The following is a 16,017-nucleotide window of genomic DNA, read 5'->3' as shown; positions in this document are numbered from 1 at the left end:
TCCTTCAGACCTGGAAAATTTCCTTATATTATTTCACAATGATTTTGCCCCTTCCGATTTTAATGTTCTTTCATCCTAAAACTCCTATTACTTAATATTGGTATTCTGGGACTGAGCCCCTCATTTTCATATCTTTAATTCTCTCTCATTTCTAATTCTTTGATTTTTGCCCTACTTTCTGAGAATTCATCATTAAATTTCAATTCTCCTACTAATATTTTTATTCACACTATTATGTTTTCATTTTCTAAGAATTTAATGGTATCCTGTTATTTTTCCATTAACCAAATACCACCTTTTATCTCTTGGAAAATACTGTTTTTTTAAAAAAAAAATTTCTGTTCTCTTTATACTTTCTGTTTCTTTCTATTCTATAATACTTATTAGATATCATCTATTCTTGCTGCAGAACGTAGGCACCTGCATTTTCTAAATGAATTATTTGTACTCATGGCAGTTAAGGGAGAGAGCTTCATGTAATAAATCCAGAGCCTTCAACCCAGAACAGGCCTACAGACACATGCTGTTCTTTAGTCCAAATTGTGTTTCTAAAATAATACTAAAAGAATTTGGGTATTTAAAGATTTAATATTTAAAGATTCTGCATTTTAAAAAATGAATTTCAAGATTATTTTTAAAAATTACCAAAACTGGCAAATCTGAGTCCACACTTTTACATAAGCTTATCAATTGGTTGGAGTTAGCAACAGCTGTTATTTAGACAGTTTGCTCTCCTGTACCCTGCCAATGTCTCCTCAGTGTAGGGTCAAAGGGAAAGCAAAATATTTCTTATATTATTCAAAGCAGGAAAAATCAGACACAATTGTGCACGCACGCACACACACCTTGTGGGCTGCCTCCTTGCAGTGTCCCAGGAATTTGATTTTATAAGACAGTGGCAAAGCATTCCTGGCAGTGCCTACCTGGATACCCTGCCACAGATGCTATGAAGCCTCTACCTGGACACTGCCAGTGTCCCTGAGTATTAAGCCCCCAGTTATCTCTAATAGGAGGCAAGTATTGGCCTCAGAGTCAGTCTTGGGCTCTACTGTAGTCACTGCCATCTTCCCAACTGTGTGACTTTGTAGATGTCAATTCTCTTGTCTGGGCCTCGAGTTAAAGGTGGAAAAAAGAACAGCTATAGCATTAGGGCAGCTGTGAGGCACAGTATGCCATGAAGTGCCAGATTCTAGGCGCTAGACCTTCAAGGTTCACATGGTCAAGAGACCAAAGAAAACAGGATTGGGCATCTAAGACTCTTCCGTGTGAGGACCATCCTCCAACTGATAGCTGGTTTTTATTCTATTTCCTTAACCAGTTACTTAAAGCAATTGCAACATATCTAGCCATATCATTTGCAAGCCATTTCCTAGCCATTAAGGGTCTAAACCAGGGGTGGGCAACCCCTGGCATGCGTGCCAAAGATGGCACGACAGTAACTTTTGCTGGCACACGAAACCCTCTCTTATAATCTTCCATTTACAATTTTTTTCTTAATATCGACTTTTTTATTTTTCAGTTAAATTCAGTGTAGGTGCATCTTAGATAAATAAATAATTTTACATAACAAGTTATCTTAAAGACCATAGACATGGATTGACGAGAGAGGGGAACAGCAATTTCTATGCCTCTGCCTTAACTCTCCCTGCCTTCCTAGATCCGACCAGCGTTTTGGTTTCATCCACATACGCTTGTGAATCTTTGTTCTCAGTGATGAATTTTGTTAAGTATCCTAATAGGAGTAGCCTGACGGATGAAAGTAGTAGCTCGTGCATATCTCTGAAGGTCACAAAATATAAACCTGATGTAAAATCTCTGTCATCAGTGGTGCAGCAGCCAAAGTCCCACTGATAATATCAAACGGAGTCATAAAGTTTTCTGTCGGACTATCAGTGTCCATGTATACATTAAAAAATAAATGTATTTTTCATCACCATATACTGTGTTTTTGTCGCTCGAATGAATTTTATTATTTCTTCAAGGTTCTTCACATGCGTACACCTTAAGAGATATCAAGAAGGCGTAACATGTTCTCAAAAAATTAGGGTTGGCATGCAGAAGAATTTTGAGTCAGAGATTTTGCTGGTTTTGGCACGCACTCACAAAAAGGTTGCCCACCCCTGGTCTAAACTGTTCGCGAGAACTCAGACAGATGGACTGGTTGGTTAGTGCCAATCTTCATGCAGAAAATAAATGTAGCAGGACCCGCAGCTGTGCCCTTAGAGCACTCTGCCACATACTAGGCAGGCAGTCATTCAACTTTGTGAGTCTACTTTCTCATCTGTAAAATGGAGTAAGAAACTGACTTTACCTAGCTATTTTCACCTTGCATTTATTTACAAATTATCCATTTTCTAATTCATCCATTTCTTCTTAAATATCAATTTCTCCATCCAGATTGGTTTATTATAGTACTTATAACTCATAAATTGAACATTATGTCTGAACACCCTCTACATTTCCCCCAGCTACTACAAACCTTCACAACTTTGAAATCTGTAAAACCTAAACCTAGATTACAAACATTTCCATCCCAGGAAGCTTGAAGCCAATGACCTTACAACATTAATTTATTTCTCCATCTATCTCACACACATTGAACTTGTAAGAAATAGATTTAATGTAATATCAGCATGCTATACAATGTTTTGTCAATACACTGCATCTCTAAGGAAAATCACTGAGTTGAGCTTTTCTTGCTGTCCAATTACAGAGTCATTTATAAATTTAAAGTATCACGAAAAACCTAAAATCCATTTTTTATAAATCTCTATAATGCTTAGTAAGATTACAAAAGTATCTCTACCAAGCAGATCAAAATTTCCAAATGCTAAAATATTCTTCACAGAATCCACTGAACACTGTTTAGCACCCTCTGAAGTGCCACTAACTCCAGAGTAAACTCAGTTCAGGCTGGTTTTGTACTGATAAAAATGTTAATAACATCTATCAAAACATTTTTAAATTCTATGTCAAAGTTTGAAATTTTTCCAGTTCAGGGAAAACCTAGGAGTTTATCATTATTAGATCACTGTGCCCTAGCCAGTTTGGCTCAGTGGACAGAGCATCCGGGTTGTGGACTTGATCCCCAGTAGGGGGCATGCAAGAGACAGAAGATCACTGATTCTCTCTCATCATTGATGTTTCCATCTCTCTCTCCCTTCCTCTCTGAAGTCAATAAAAATATACTTAAAAAATAAAAATTAGCTGAAACCGGTTTGGCTCAGTGGATAGAGCATCGGCCTGCGGACTGAAGGGTCCCGGGTTTGATTCCGGTCAAGGGCATGTGCTTGGGTTGCGGGCACATCCCCAGTGGGAGGTGTGCAGGAGGCAGCTGATCGATGTTTCTCTCTCATCGATGTTTCTAACTCTCTATCTCCCTCCCTTCCTCTCTGTAAAAAATCAATAAAATATATTTTAAAAAAATTAAAATTAAAATTAAAATAAAAAAATAAAAATTAAAAAATAATAGATCACTGAGATGGATCCGAGCTGTAAATAACATTTTGCAAGATGTGATTTTTTTAATTTTAAATAAGGTTTGTTAGGTTTAATTTAACTCCTCATTACAGAGAAGCTAATGCCTAATAATATATTGATGTTACTCTTTCTTGCTTTCATGAACATGCTTTATAACTGTATCCGTGCTTTTCTCAAAGCATTCATTCTAACTCACATAATTTTTTCTTACCTTTAATTTCCACTCTTTTGGACCTTTCATGGTCATAATCTACCACCTACACATATTCCAAAATTAAATGTTTCTCTTCCTTTCTTCCTCTTAAATGATACAGTGTTTGTTTTTGTTGTTTTAAATGCAGCCAAACTGTTTCGGTACTACGCTAGAGGTTGGGGAGATAACAGGGTTAGATTTGATTGAAAATTTCCTATGGCTATTTGTAATGAAAAGCATAAATTCCTTGGAATCCTCATTATGTAACAAGTATGAACTAGTCCACAACACCCATAGTGCAAATATGTCACCATGTTATTACTTCTCCAAATTAAATTAAATTAAATCCTATTCAAGACTCCAAGCATCATGCTGAAAGGAAATCCAGTTTCACCTCTTGGAGGGCCCCTATTTCTATGCTCCAAGAATACCAGTGGCTATGCATTCCGAAAAGTCTGGTGTCTCTCAGACTACAGTGTTCCAGGTGCCACTGAGCCTCAGGACCTGGTGCCTTGTCTGAACCTAGTCCTCCTCCATCTGCCGGGCCTGCTGCTTCAGGCCACACCAGCCTCCCGTCCTGGCATAAGTCAGCACTATCTTTCAGAGGAGGGCCACTCTCCTGCCTATCCCACTTCTTTAATGCTATCTTTGGGCCAGAGTCCCTAACCAGCTCTCTCCAGCTTCAGAGTTTACTGCCAAGTCCTTTCAGAGCTTAGTCTTTTTGTTCATGCACACAAGTTTGGAAGAGCTTAAAGGAAACCTATGTGTGGCATGTAGACCCTATTGATGTGCTTGGCTCTAATATCCATTCATCATCTGACAACATTCAAAAAATAATCAGTCTCTACTATGTTCCAGGCATTGTCTAAGTTCGGGCATGCAGCAGCAAACATGCCAAAACCAAGACATTAAAATAGAATTTCATTTTGAAATTCTTTTTTCTAGGTAAAGAAAAGGTAAAGCCTCTTTAGATCAGTTGTTTACCCTCCACACTGATAGGCAAACAGTTACTGAAAATGAATTGTACATCTTAATACACTTGAAATTAGAGTAATATGTATTCTTCTTTGTTTTCATGACTGCATCAATCATACCTTTTTTTTTTTAAAATATATTTTATTGATTTTTTACAGAGAGGAAGGGAGAGAGATAGAGAGTCAGAAACATCGATGAGAGAGAAACATCGATCAGCTGCCTCCTGCACATCTCCCACTGGGGATGTGCCCGCAACCAAGGTACATGCCCTTGACCGGAATCGAACCTGGGACCCTTCAGTCCGCAGGCCGACGCTCTATCCACTGAGCCAAACCGGTTTTGGCTTGGGCAGCTTTTTTAATTAGGAGGGAGATCATCTCTGTGGAGGCTGCCAGAAGGAGCGAGGAGTCCCAGCCCAAGGTCCCAGAGCTGGGAAAAGAAGTCCCTACGAGCAGTAAGAACTACAGGCTGTAAAAATCAATGTGGATTGGGGCTCAGTGACACAGAGGCTGCTGGAGAATCAGTTGTTCTTTTAAAAGGCTGGCACCATGAACTGAACTTACAAGGTCCGCTTGCTCTGAGCTCCAGCACCAGCGTGAGGATCTGGGGAACACAGACACATATGAGGAGGAATTGGATTATCTGGCATCAGGGCATGAACTCGGGGGCAGCTTTCTCTCAGGTGAAGGTGCTCACAGGGATCATTGTTCCTATGCTGGGACCTCCCTGGTCGCAGGGCTGACTGGCAGCCATTTTTGTTTGCTCCACCCTGGTGATTCCCTAAAACCCCGCCTCATCCAATTTACAACCCACCCAAGCTGTGTGCAGTGGCTTTTGAATATTAATGGCCTGTCCTTGCTCAGGCTAAAATCTCTCAAACAAGCTGCAGCTGGGTCAGAGTGCCCCAAACCTATCAATAAAAGACCAAAGACCTGGCACCAGCACCAGCCTGCCTTCCTTCACAGCTGGGCCTCATCTGGGCACTTCCAAACTGAATATAAAGAGGAGGAATCTGCAGATCTCTCTGTAGCTCCTGCTGGGTGGCCCCAGGCAGTGGCTGACTCTGCACCTCCCTAGAGACCCAAAAGCAAGTGTACCCAGTGGTCAGTGTCAGACCAGACCAGATTACAACTCTACTCATCCATAAGCAACACACTCAAGGGCAGACTCAGTGAGAACCAAAGCCCCACTGAAGCAAGTCCTGTTCCATAGGGGTGTCTCCTGCATACCAGCTCTACCACTGTAGTTGCAGCTGGTCCTCACAGGCAATTGGCCTGGAGGTCAATTCCTCCCAGTGACACGAACAGCAATCAAGTCTAATACAACAATACAGTGCTCACAGCCCACAAAGGGTTGCACCTAGAGCTCCCAGCTCAGGTGACTGGGGTGGCTGAGCCACTGGGCCCTATGAAACACCTACTACACAAGGCCATTCTAACAACTCAAGATGACATAGCAGCTCTACCCAATACATAGAAACAAACACAGGGAAGCAGCCAAAATGCAAAGACAAAGAAACATGTCACAAATGAAAGAAAGCAAACTACTGGGTATAGAGTTCAAAACGCAGTTATAAGTTTACTCAAGAATCTTCTAGAAATCTGAACTCTAGAGAGGGAAATATGTAAAATGAACCGGAACATCTTGTACCAGCAACGAAGCTATCAAAGATTAATGGAGTAATGTCAATGGGATACAAGAACATGAAAGTGTTCCTACTGGCCAAAGACTAAAAGAGAGTAATGACTACAACTATTTGTAACATACTGAATATACAAATCCTGGTGTTCATAAGAATAGATAGATAGATAGATAAAGCTCATTGGTCTCCACTGAAAGTAACTAGGGCATCGACTCCTTACTCTGAAATTAACATTTAAATTGGAGAAATTAAATATTTATCCTGTTTATCCTGGATAAACACCTTTTCCAGGTAACCCAATAGCCTAGTTGTTAAAGGAAAAGTTCTTTCTTTAAAAATTCTAGCTAATGTGGCAAGAATGACAGAGTTAGAAAAGTACCTGTTTTTCACTCCTAATAAAATAATTTTAAAATGATCATTCAGAAATGAAAGAATTAGATAAAAATCAACTCAAAATGGATTACAGTAAACTCTGACATTTCAGTTAGCAATATTTTTTTCTGATATATTGCCTCAGGCAAGGGAAACAAAAGAAAACTAAACAAATGAGACTAAATCAAACTAAAAAATGTAAAGGCAACCTACTGAATTGGAGAAGATATCTGCCAATGATACATCCAATAGGGGTTAATATCCAAAGTTTATAAAGAACTCATACAACTCAACACCAAAAAACAAACACTCCAATTAAAAAATTGGGAGAACCAAGATGGCGGCGTAGGGAGCGGACCTGTGTGTGCTGCTCTCTCACAGCATCATTGAAACTATCAACTATGAAGTAAACAACCGCCACTCAGAACCATGGGGAAGTTGGCCCAGTGGGAGATCTACAACTGGAGGAAAAGAAAGAAGCGCAGTGAGACTGAATGGGAGCTACGGAGGCACCAAAACCAGAGGTACGCAGTCACACGCCACGCGGGCTGCAAATGGATTCTCGGTTTTTTACGAACCCTCGAATCCTCTGGGCTTGCCCGGGGCGGGTCTCTGAGGCCCCAGATCCCACAGGGAGAGGCGGCCACGGCCTTGCAGTGGTCGGAGAGCGAGGGAAGCTCTGATACGCGGCTGCTCGCCGGCACCGAGGGACAAGAAATCCTGGTGTCCCGGGGAGGCGAGGGGCTCGGAGACGCCGCCATCGCTATATCATCCATGCTGGTGACACCCTGTGACCCCGCCCTACCCTCAGGGCTGTGCCAGAGGCACAAGAGGGAATGACTGTGCTTTTACAAACTCTCAAATCCACTGAGCTGGTTCGGGCGGGTCTCTGAGGCCCCAGGCCCCAAGGCGAGAGACGGCACGGCCTTCCAGCGGTCAGGAAGCGAGGGAGGCTCTGGCGCTCGGCTGCTCGCCGGCACTGGGGGACGCAAAGTCCTGGAGTCCTGGATAGGCAAGGGGCCGCTGAGTCTCCGCCCCGGCGACTCCCTGTGACCCCGCCCTACGCAATTTACATTCCCATCTGGGCTGTGCCAGACCCACAAGTAGAAGCGCCTTTTCTTCTGCAAACTTTCAAATCCGCTGAGCTGGTTCAGGCGGGATCATGAAGCACCAGACCCTACGGGGAGAGGCAGCACAGCCTTGCAGCCATCAGAAAGCGAGGGAGACTCTGTTGCACAGCTGCTCGCCGGCACTGGGAGACACAAAGCCCTGGCAGAGAGTCAAGGGGCCGCGGAGACTCAGCCAGTGCTATTTGCTCCGCCATGGCAACTCCCTGAGTCTCAGCCTTAATCAATTTACATCCCCATCCAAGCTGTGCCAGGTGCACAAAAAGACCCACCTGCGCTTTTGCAGCCTGTCCCAACAAATTGCAGACTTCAACTGCTCGCAGCCATGAGAGACACACTCAAGAAGCAGACCCAGGAGAACCAGGATGGCGGCATAAGGAAGAGACCTGTGCGTGCTACCTCGCACAACAACATCGAAACTACCAAATATCAGACAAACACCTATCATACAGAACCATGGGAAACTTGGCCCAGTGGAAGCTCTACAACTGGAAGGAGAGAAAGAACATTGAGACTGAGTAGGATGTGACACCAAGTACAGAGCCCAACCCAACAAACTGCAGATTTCAACTCCTCGCATAGAAAGAAGCGCATAGAGACTGAGTAGGATGTGCTGAAGCACCAAGTACAGAGCCCATCCCAGCAGGTTGCAGATTTCAGCTCCTTGCATCTGGGAGGGACGCAATCGGGGGGCAGAGTCGGGTCCGGGGCCGGCCAGGGCTGGGCCTGACTTGGCCGGCACTGTGGAACTGCTGTACCAGCAAGCGCACAAACATGCCCACTGGTCCCAGTCTCTGGTGGGGCGCTGCGGGACAGCAGACAGGCAGTCTGTGCACTTGGTGGAGGGCAGGAGCGCTGGATGTGCAACCACCAGGAATGCCTGGAGATTTTGTCTAGTGGGGAGCCGCCGGCAGGGGACAGAGGGCCAAACTTCCTGTTTCCCCGGTAAGGCTGGGATGGCCCCGGTGAGGTTGAAACAGCCCCCGTGAGGTAGGGACGACCCCAGTCAGGTCGAAACAGCCCCGGTGTGGTAGGGACAACCCCGGTGAGGTTGAAACGGCCCCCGTGAGGTAGGGACGACCCCAGTCAGGTCGAAACGGCCCCAGTGTGGTAGGGACGACCCCGGTGAGGTTGAAACAGCCCCCGTGAGGTAGGGACGACCCCAGTCAGGTCGAAACGGCCCCGGTGTGGTAGGGACGACCCCGGTGAGGTTGAAACAGCCCCCGTGAGGTAGGGACGACCCCAGTCAGGTCGAAACGGCCCCGGCGTGGTAGGGACAACCCCAGTCAGGTTGAAACGGCCCCCGTGAGGTAGGGACGACCCCGGTGAGGTTGAAACAGCCCCCGTGAGGTAGGGACGACCCCAGTCAGGTCGAAACAGCCCCGGTGTGGTAGGGACAACCCCGGTGAGGTTGAAACGGCCCCCGTGAGGTAGGGACGACCCCAGTCAGGTCGAAACGGCCCCGGCGTGGTAGGGACAACCCCAGTCAGGTTGAAACGGCCCCCGTGAGGTAGGGACGACCCCGGTGAGGTTGAAACAGCCCCCGTGAGGTAGGGACGACCCCAGTCAGGTCGAAACGGCCCCGGCGTGGTAGGGACAACCCCAGTCAGGTTGAAACGGCCCCCGTGAGGTAGGGACGACCCCGGTGAGGTTGAAACAGCCCCCGTGAGGTAGGGACGACCCCAGTCAGGTCGAAACGGCCCCGGCGTGGTAGGGACAACCCCGGTCAGGTTGAAACGGCCCCGGTGTGGTAGGGACAACCCCGGTCAGGTTGAAACAGCCCCGGTGTGGTAGGGACAACCCCGGTGAGGTTGAAACGGCCCCCGTGAGGTAGGGACGACCCCAGTCAGGTCGAAACGGCCCCGGCGTGGTAGGGACAACCCCGGTCAGGTTGAAACGGCCCCCGTGAGGTAGGGACGACCCTGGTGAGGTTGAAACAGCCCCCGTGAGGTAGGGACGACCCCAGTCAGGTTGAAACGGCCCCGGCGTGGTAGGGACAACCCCGGTCAGGTTGAAACGGCCCCGGTGTGGTAGGGACAACCCCGGTGAGGTTGAAACGGCCCCCGTGAGGTAGGGACGACCCCAGTCAGGTCGAAACGGCCCCGGTGTGGTAGGGACGACCCCGGTGAGGTTGAAACAGCCCCCGTGAGGTAGGGACGACCCCAGTCAGGTCGAAACGGCCCCGGTGTGGTAGGGACGACCCCGGTGAGGTTGAAACGGCCCCCGTGAGGTAGGGACGACCCCAGTCAGGTCGAAACGGCCCCGGCGTGGTAGGGACAACCCCGGTCAGGTTGAAACGGCCCCCGTGAGGTAGGGACGACCCCGGTGAGGTTGAAACAGCCCCCGTGAGGTAGGGACGACCCCAGTCAGGTCGAAACGGCCCCGGCGTGGTAGGGACAACCCCGGTCAGGTTGAAACGGCCCCGGTGTTGTAGGGACAACCCCGGTGAGGTTGAAACGGCCCCCGTGAGGTAGGGACGACCCCAGTCAGGTCGAAACGGCCCCGGCGTGGTAGGGACAACCCCGGTCAGGTTGAAACGGCCCCGGTGTGGTAGGGACAACCCCGGTCAGGTTGAAACAGCCCCGGTGTGGTAGGGACAACCCCGGTGAGGTTGAAACGGCCCCCGTGAGGTAGGGACGACCCCAGTCAGGTCGAAACGGCCCCGGCGTGGTAGGGACAACCCCGGTCAGGTTGAAACGGCCCCCGTGAGGTAGGGACGACCCCGGTGAGGTTGAAACAGCCCCCGTGAGGTAGGGACGACCCCAGTCAGGTCGAAACGGCCCCGGCGTGGTAGGGACAACCCCGGTCAGGTTGAAACGGCCCCGGTGTTGTAGGGACAACCCCGGTGAGGTTGAAACGGCCCCCGTGAGGTAGGGACGACCCCAGTCAGGTCGAAACGGCCCCGGCGTGGTAGGGACAACCCCAGTCAGGTTGAAACGGCCCCCGTGAGGTAGGGACGACCCCGGTGAGGTTGAAACAGCCCCCGTGAGGTAGGGACGACCCCAGTCAGGTCGAAACGGCCCCGGCGTGGTAGGGACAACCCCAGTCAGGTTGAAACGGCCCCCGTGAGGTAGGGACGACCCCGGTGAGGTTGAAACAGCCCCCGTGAGGTAGGGACGACCCCAGTCAGGTCGAAACGGCCCCGGCGTGGTAGGGACAACCCCGGTCAGGTTGAAACGGCCCCCGTGAGGTAGGGACGACCCCAGTCAGGTCGAAACGGCCCCGGTGTGGTAGGGACAACCCCGGTCAGGTTGAAACAGCCCCGGTGTGGTAGGGACAACCCCGGTCAGGTTGAAACAGCCCCGGTGTGGTAGGGACAACCCCGGTGAGGTCGAAACGGCCCCCGTGAGGTAGGGACGACCCCAGTCAGGCCGAAACGGCCCCGGCGTGGTAGGGACAACCCCGGTCAGGTTGAAACGGCCCCCGTGAGGTAGGGACGACCCCGGTGAGGCTGAAACGGCCCTGGTGAGGCTCAGACGGCCCTGGTGAGGTTGAGACTACTCCAGTGAGGTTGGGACAAATAAAGGGGACCAGTATGGACTGATGAACAGGTGTAGATACAGAAGCAGAGCAACATTGAACAGAATGTTAAACTACAATGGGGAGCCTGGGGAGGGTTGGGGGGGGGATTAAGAGACCAACTGAAGGACTTATATGCATGCATATAAGATTAACCAATGGACACAAGACACGGGGCGGGGGGGGCGGGGGGTAGGGGCCGGGGGAATATCATGGGGGGGAAAAAGGAGACATATGTAATACTCTTTGTAATACTTTAAGAAATAAAAATTATTAAAAAAAAAAAAAAAAAAAAAAAAAAAAAAAAAAAAAAAATTGGCAAAGGTCCTGGATACTTGTCCAAAGAGAACATGCAGATGGCTAATAGACATATTAAAAGATGCTCAATATCACTAACCATCAGAGAAATGAAAATTAAAACCACAAAAAGATATCACCTCACACCTATCAGAATGGCTACCATCAATAACTCAACAAACAACAAGTGTTGATGAGGATATAGAGAAAAGGGAGCCCTCATGCACTGTTGGTGGAAATGCAGATTGATGCAGCACTATGGCAAACAATATGGAGGTCCCTCACATAATTAAAAATGAAATTTCCTTGTGATCCAGTGATTCCACTTCTGGGTATATATCCGAAGACACTCAAAACACTAATTCAAAAGGCTATATCCACCCCTAGTCAGTGCAGCATTGTTTGCAATAGCCAAGATATGGAAACAATCCAAGAACCCATCAATAGACCAGTGGATAAAAAATTTGTACATATATACAATGGACTATTACTCAGCCATAAAAAGAATGAAATAATAGCATTTGCCATAACATGGATGAACTTACAGAGTATTGTGCTAAGTGAAATGAGTCAGACAGAGAAAGACAAATACTGTCAATTTATTTTATAAAGTACAACAGATCCTTTCAAAAAATTAGTCAAGGTTTGAAATATACAAATACATAAAGGCAATCACCTGCACATCTGAATTAGTGATATCTGACAAACTATACATTGTTGAACTGGATTTGTCTTTACTTAAAGCCCAATTCTCAATCAAGTGATTTACTAAATTTCTCTCTAACAAAATAACATTTTGTTAAAGCTTCCACAATTTGTCTTAGAATAAAAAATAAATTTTCTCATTTTGATAGCTCAACCAGTCATGATTTAGATGACTCCTTATGGAAAAGGCAGAAATCATCAGACACTTGAATTCAGTGTATCTCAGACAACATCCAATCACATTTCTGATTTTAGCATATCCTAGATAGATCAATTATTATGCCCACCACTACCATCCTTCCCTTTTTAGGAAAACCTACAGCCCAGGGTGAAGGAGGAGTCATTGATTGCAAATTGTTCCTTTGTTTTCTCACAACGTGGGTGCTTTAAATGTCTTAGTTAATTGGCAAAGATCTGTGCAAAGAAAGTTGGAAGTAATAAATCTGCAAGCCATACCTGAAACATTTGCCCCATAATATGGCCCTGGGCCTAAAAGAATGTATATAAGAAACGGGATACGGGATACATTTCTTCTAAATGCATCCTGGCCCTTTTATCCAACCTCCCTATTGCCCTGCAATATGTAACCAAGAGAACTGAAAAATATGTTTACACAAAATCTTGCATACAAATGTCCATAACATAATAGTCCAAAAGTAGAAACAGTCCAAATGCCCATCAACTAATGAATGGATAAACAAAATATTCATACAATATTATTCAGCTATAAAAAAATAAAGTAGGCGAAACCGGTTTGGCTTAGTGGATAGAGCGTCAGCCTGCGGACTGAAGGGTCCCGGGTTCAGTTCCTGTCAAGGGCATGTACCTGGGTTGTGGGCACATCCCCAGTGGGAGATGTGCAGGAGGCAGCTGATCGATGTTTCTCTCTCATCGATGTTTCTAGCTCTCTATCTCTTTCCCTTCCTCTCTGTAAAAAAAAAATCAATAAAAATATTTAAAAATAAATAAATAAATAAAGTAGTGAAACATGCTATAACATGATGAACCTTGAAAACATGATATGTGAAAGAAGGCAGATGCAAAAGGCCATGTATTTATATGATTCCATTTATATGAAATGTCCAGAACATGCACATCAGTAGAGACAAAAGTAGATTTGTTGCCATGGACATGGGGGTGGGGAGAGGGTGGGAAGTGAAGCAGATTGGTAAGTGATTTCTTTTTTTATATATATAAAATTTATATATATATATGTATGATTTCTTTTTGCAGTGATGAAAATATTCTGGAATAGACAGTGGTGACAGTTGCACAACTTTGTAAATATAATAAATACCACTGAAAAATCACTTTAAAAGATTATTTTTCTCTTTGCTAAGTGAATTATGTCTCATTTTCTTAAAAAATTAAAACCCACTCTGCACTTCTAGCCCTTTCTTTCAATAGTTCCCATCAAGTTGATTTTATGTATATCTGGGACAACTCATCTGGATCATTCTTACCTCGGCTCCTTTGATCCAAGCTTCTCCCCAGGGCCTTCTCTGTACTTCTTTCTACTTCCTCTCCTCCACCATTTTTCAAAGTCCAGATCAAGTCCCACTTTTTCCAAAACACTTTCCATCCTTAGCTGACTAGTCTGCCAGAGGTCAGGTAAGCCTTCTTTGTTTCATTCCTGCTCATCAATGCTGTTGAACTTATGTGAATAATATATAAATGACGCTAATTATAGCTGCAGATAGGGCTTTTTCTCTATATCACAGATTGGAAATATAGAAGAGAATGCAATTCTTTCATATATATTCTCAAAATTTTATTGCTCACTTGCAAGGCTTGTTTCTGAAATAGTTGTCTATATTAGGCCTTCTTTCAGTTAAACATTATTTGAAAAGTAAAAAGAAATGTATTATTTTACTTCCAAATAAATACATAAACACAACCTGCAAAAACAGTGTTGCATTAAAAGTTGAGCTAAATTGAATTACTGCCCATGACATGGATTAAAGGATAATATCAGTCTAATTATCCTAACAAAAGGATGATAATAGGCAGTGTTTCCTTCAGAGGAATCTGAATATACTAGTATACATGAAGTATATGAATATTACCTAATTATCAGAATCCATAACTAAAGCTAAAAAGATTTTATTTTCAATTAACACATAAATACAAACCCTTGATTAATTTCCACAATATGCCTCAGAGCACTTGTTCATTTGTTATAACACTTTAAAAATTTCTTTTCTCTTTTACCCATATTCTCCATGGAATTCTTTCTTGCAGAAAGAAAGCAAAATCAATGTAAAAAATTAAGAGTTGCTTCTTCTTTGTTAATTTTCAGTCATCTTAATTAATTCATATATTTATGACTATATATATATATATATATATATATCTTCTGTTTATTGTGCATTCTGCATGCAGAAATAAACTATTAAAAGTACCACCCAATGCTTCATTTTATTTGAAGCTATTCTGTACCTTTCAACCTGCGCCACATTTCAACAATGGCTAGTAATAATTACAATCACCCACTTATTAGCTTGGCATTTCATTTTCCTTCCCCTATTGTACCCTATAGTTGAAGGCAGGGAAAACTCTCTATTGATTAGTTGTTTAAGACCAGCAACAATAACTGTGCTGGAGAGAAGGCTACTTGGAGGGGATTACATAAGAGCCAGAGCTCAACAGACTCAGACAAGAACAGCAAATTATAAATCCAAGTACTTCATTGCAAGTAACCAAATTGGCTAGTTGAAATGCTAATTGCCTTTCAGCAAAACTAAAGACAGACAGGGAACCTTGTGCTTCAAAGAATAAAATGCATTTTTACTCTACTTCTGCACTATTGTCTTGCTGAGAAACATTTGAAATCTATTCACAAAGGTAGCTCCTTCCCTAACCTTTAAAATGTGGGAAATTTATTTAGACCCTTCCAGCACCTCCAATGTGCTGATGTGCCAAGATGTGAACAGATGGTTGGACTTAAGCCCTGTTAAGCCCCTAATAAAGTAAAGCATGAAAGAATTCTATGCTCAAATACATAGTGCAAATTAAGAAAATGTGCCTAGGGAAAAGGAATTTTGAATAGCAAATTTATAAAATTAAAATAATCAAATAATACATGCATATTTTCAATGTAATTCCATCCAAATGCACATGGAAGAGCTATCATTGTCTCTCTCAAAGAGATCCCCAACCTCCCTTTATACCCAATAATTTTGTATTAGTTCAAAACTCATTTGGTAACAACTATTCCAGCACCCAGTTTCCCCATTTATATGAAAGAGGGTCCATTCTGTGTTATTAGAATCATGAATAAATGAATGGGAAATGCCCTATCGGCATCCTGCTCTGAGGTATAGCCAGACTTATGCCTGACTGCACCAGAAAGGGCCCCATGACCACCTGCCCAGAAGCTGGGGGAGGGACCCGGTCTGGTACACTTCAAAGCGTACAGTGTGTCACAGTGGAATCAGAAAACACAGTCTTTGTCCTACCACAACCTCTAGTGTCCCAGCTCCACCCTTCTCCTCCTCTGCCACACCTCAACCAGGGCAACAGAACACAGGTGCTGTGGCTTCCTCTGTGGCCTCACATCCTGGCATATTGGGGATCCCCCTATACATGTGAAGATGCTCCCTGACCCCCAATCCTGCCTTGTGAAGGGAAAAAATAGACATGCATCCATTTCCATGGGGAAATCAACTTTCTACACTACTTCATTCTGCCTGAGATAGAAAGAGTCC

General features: G+C 44.9%; 1 protein-coding gene across 1 annotated transcript in view; it reads right to left on the bottom strand.

Annotated features, from left to right (window-relative positions):
• ADGRV1 (adhesion G protein-coupled receptor V1) overlaps positions 1–13,892 on the bottom strand; it is a 451,408-nt gene extending 437,516 nt beyond the window's left edge. The window contains exons 1-3 of the mRNA XM_070413740.1: positions 13,774–13,892; positions 6,670–6,682; positions 5,212–5,251 (exon numbers count right to left, since the gene is read on the bottom strand). Of these exons, the coding sequence (XP_070269841.1) occupies positions 5,212–5,251; positions 6,670–6,682; positions 13,774–13,892 (172 nt within the window). The remainder of the gene's footprint in view (positions 1–5,211; positions 5,252–6,669; positions 6,683–13,773) is intronic.
• Positions 13,893–16,017: the final 2,125 nt, after the last annotated feature.

This window comes from Myotis yumanensis, unplaced genomic scaffold, assembly GCF_028538775.1.
Source record: "Myotis yumanensis isolate MYYU_CA2020_CCGP unplaced genomic scaffold, mMyoYum1.0.hap1 SCAF_4, whole genome shotgun sequence".
In the NCBI taxonomy this organism is placed as follows: domain Eukaryota; kingdom Metazoa; phylum Chordata; class Mammalia; order Chiroptera; family Vespertilionidae; genus Myotis; species Myotis yumanensis.
The sequence above is the reverse complement of the archived record's forward strand: the minus strand, read 5'-3'. Positions and strand labels throughout refer to the sequence as shown.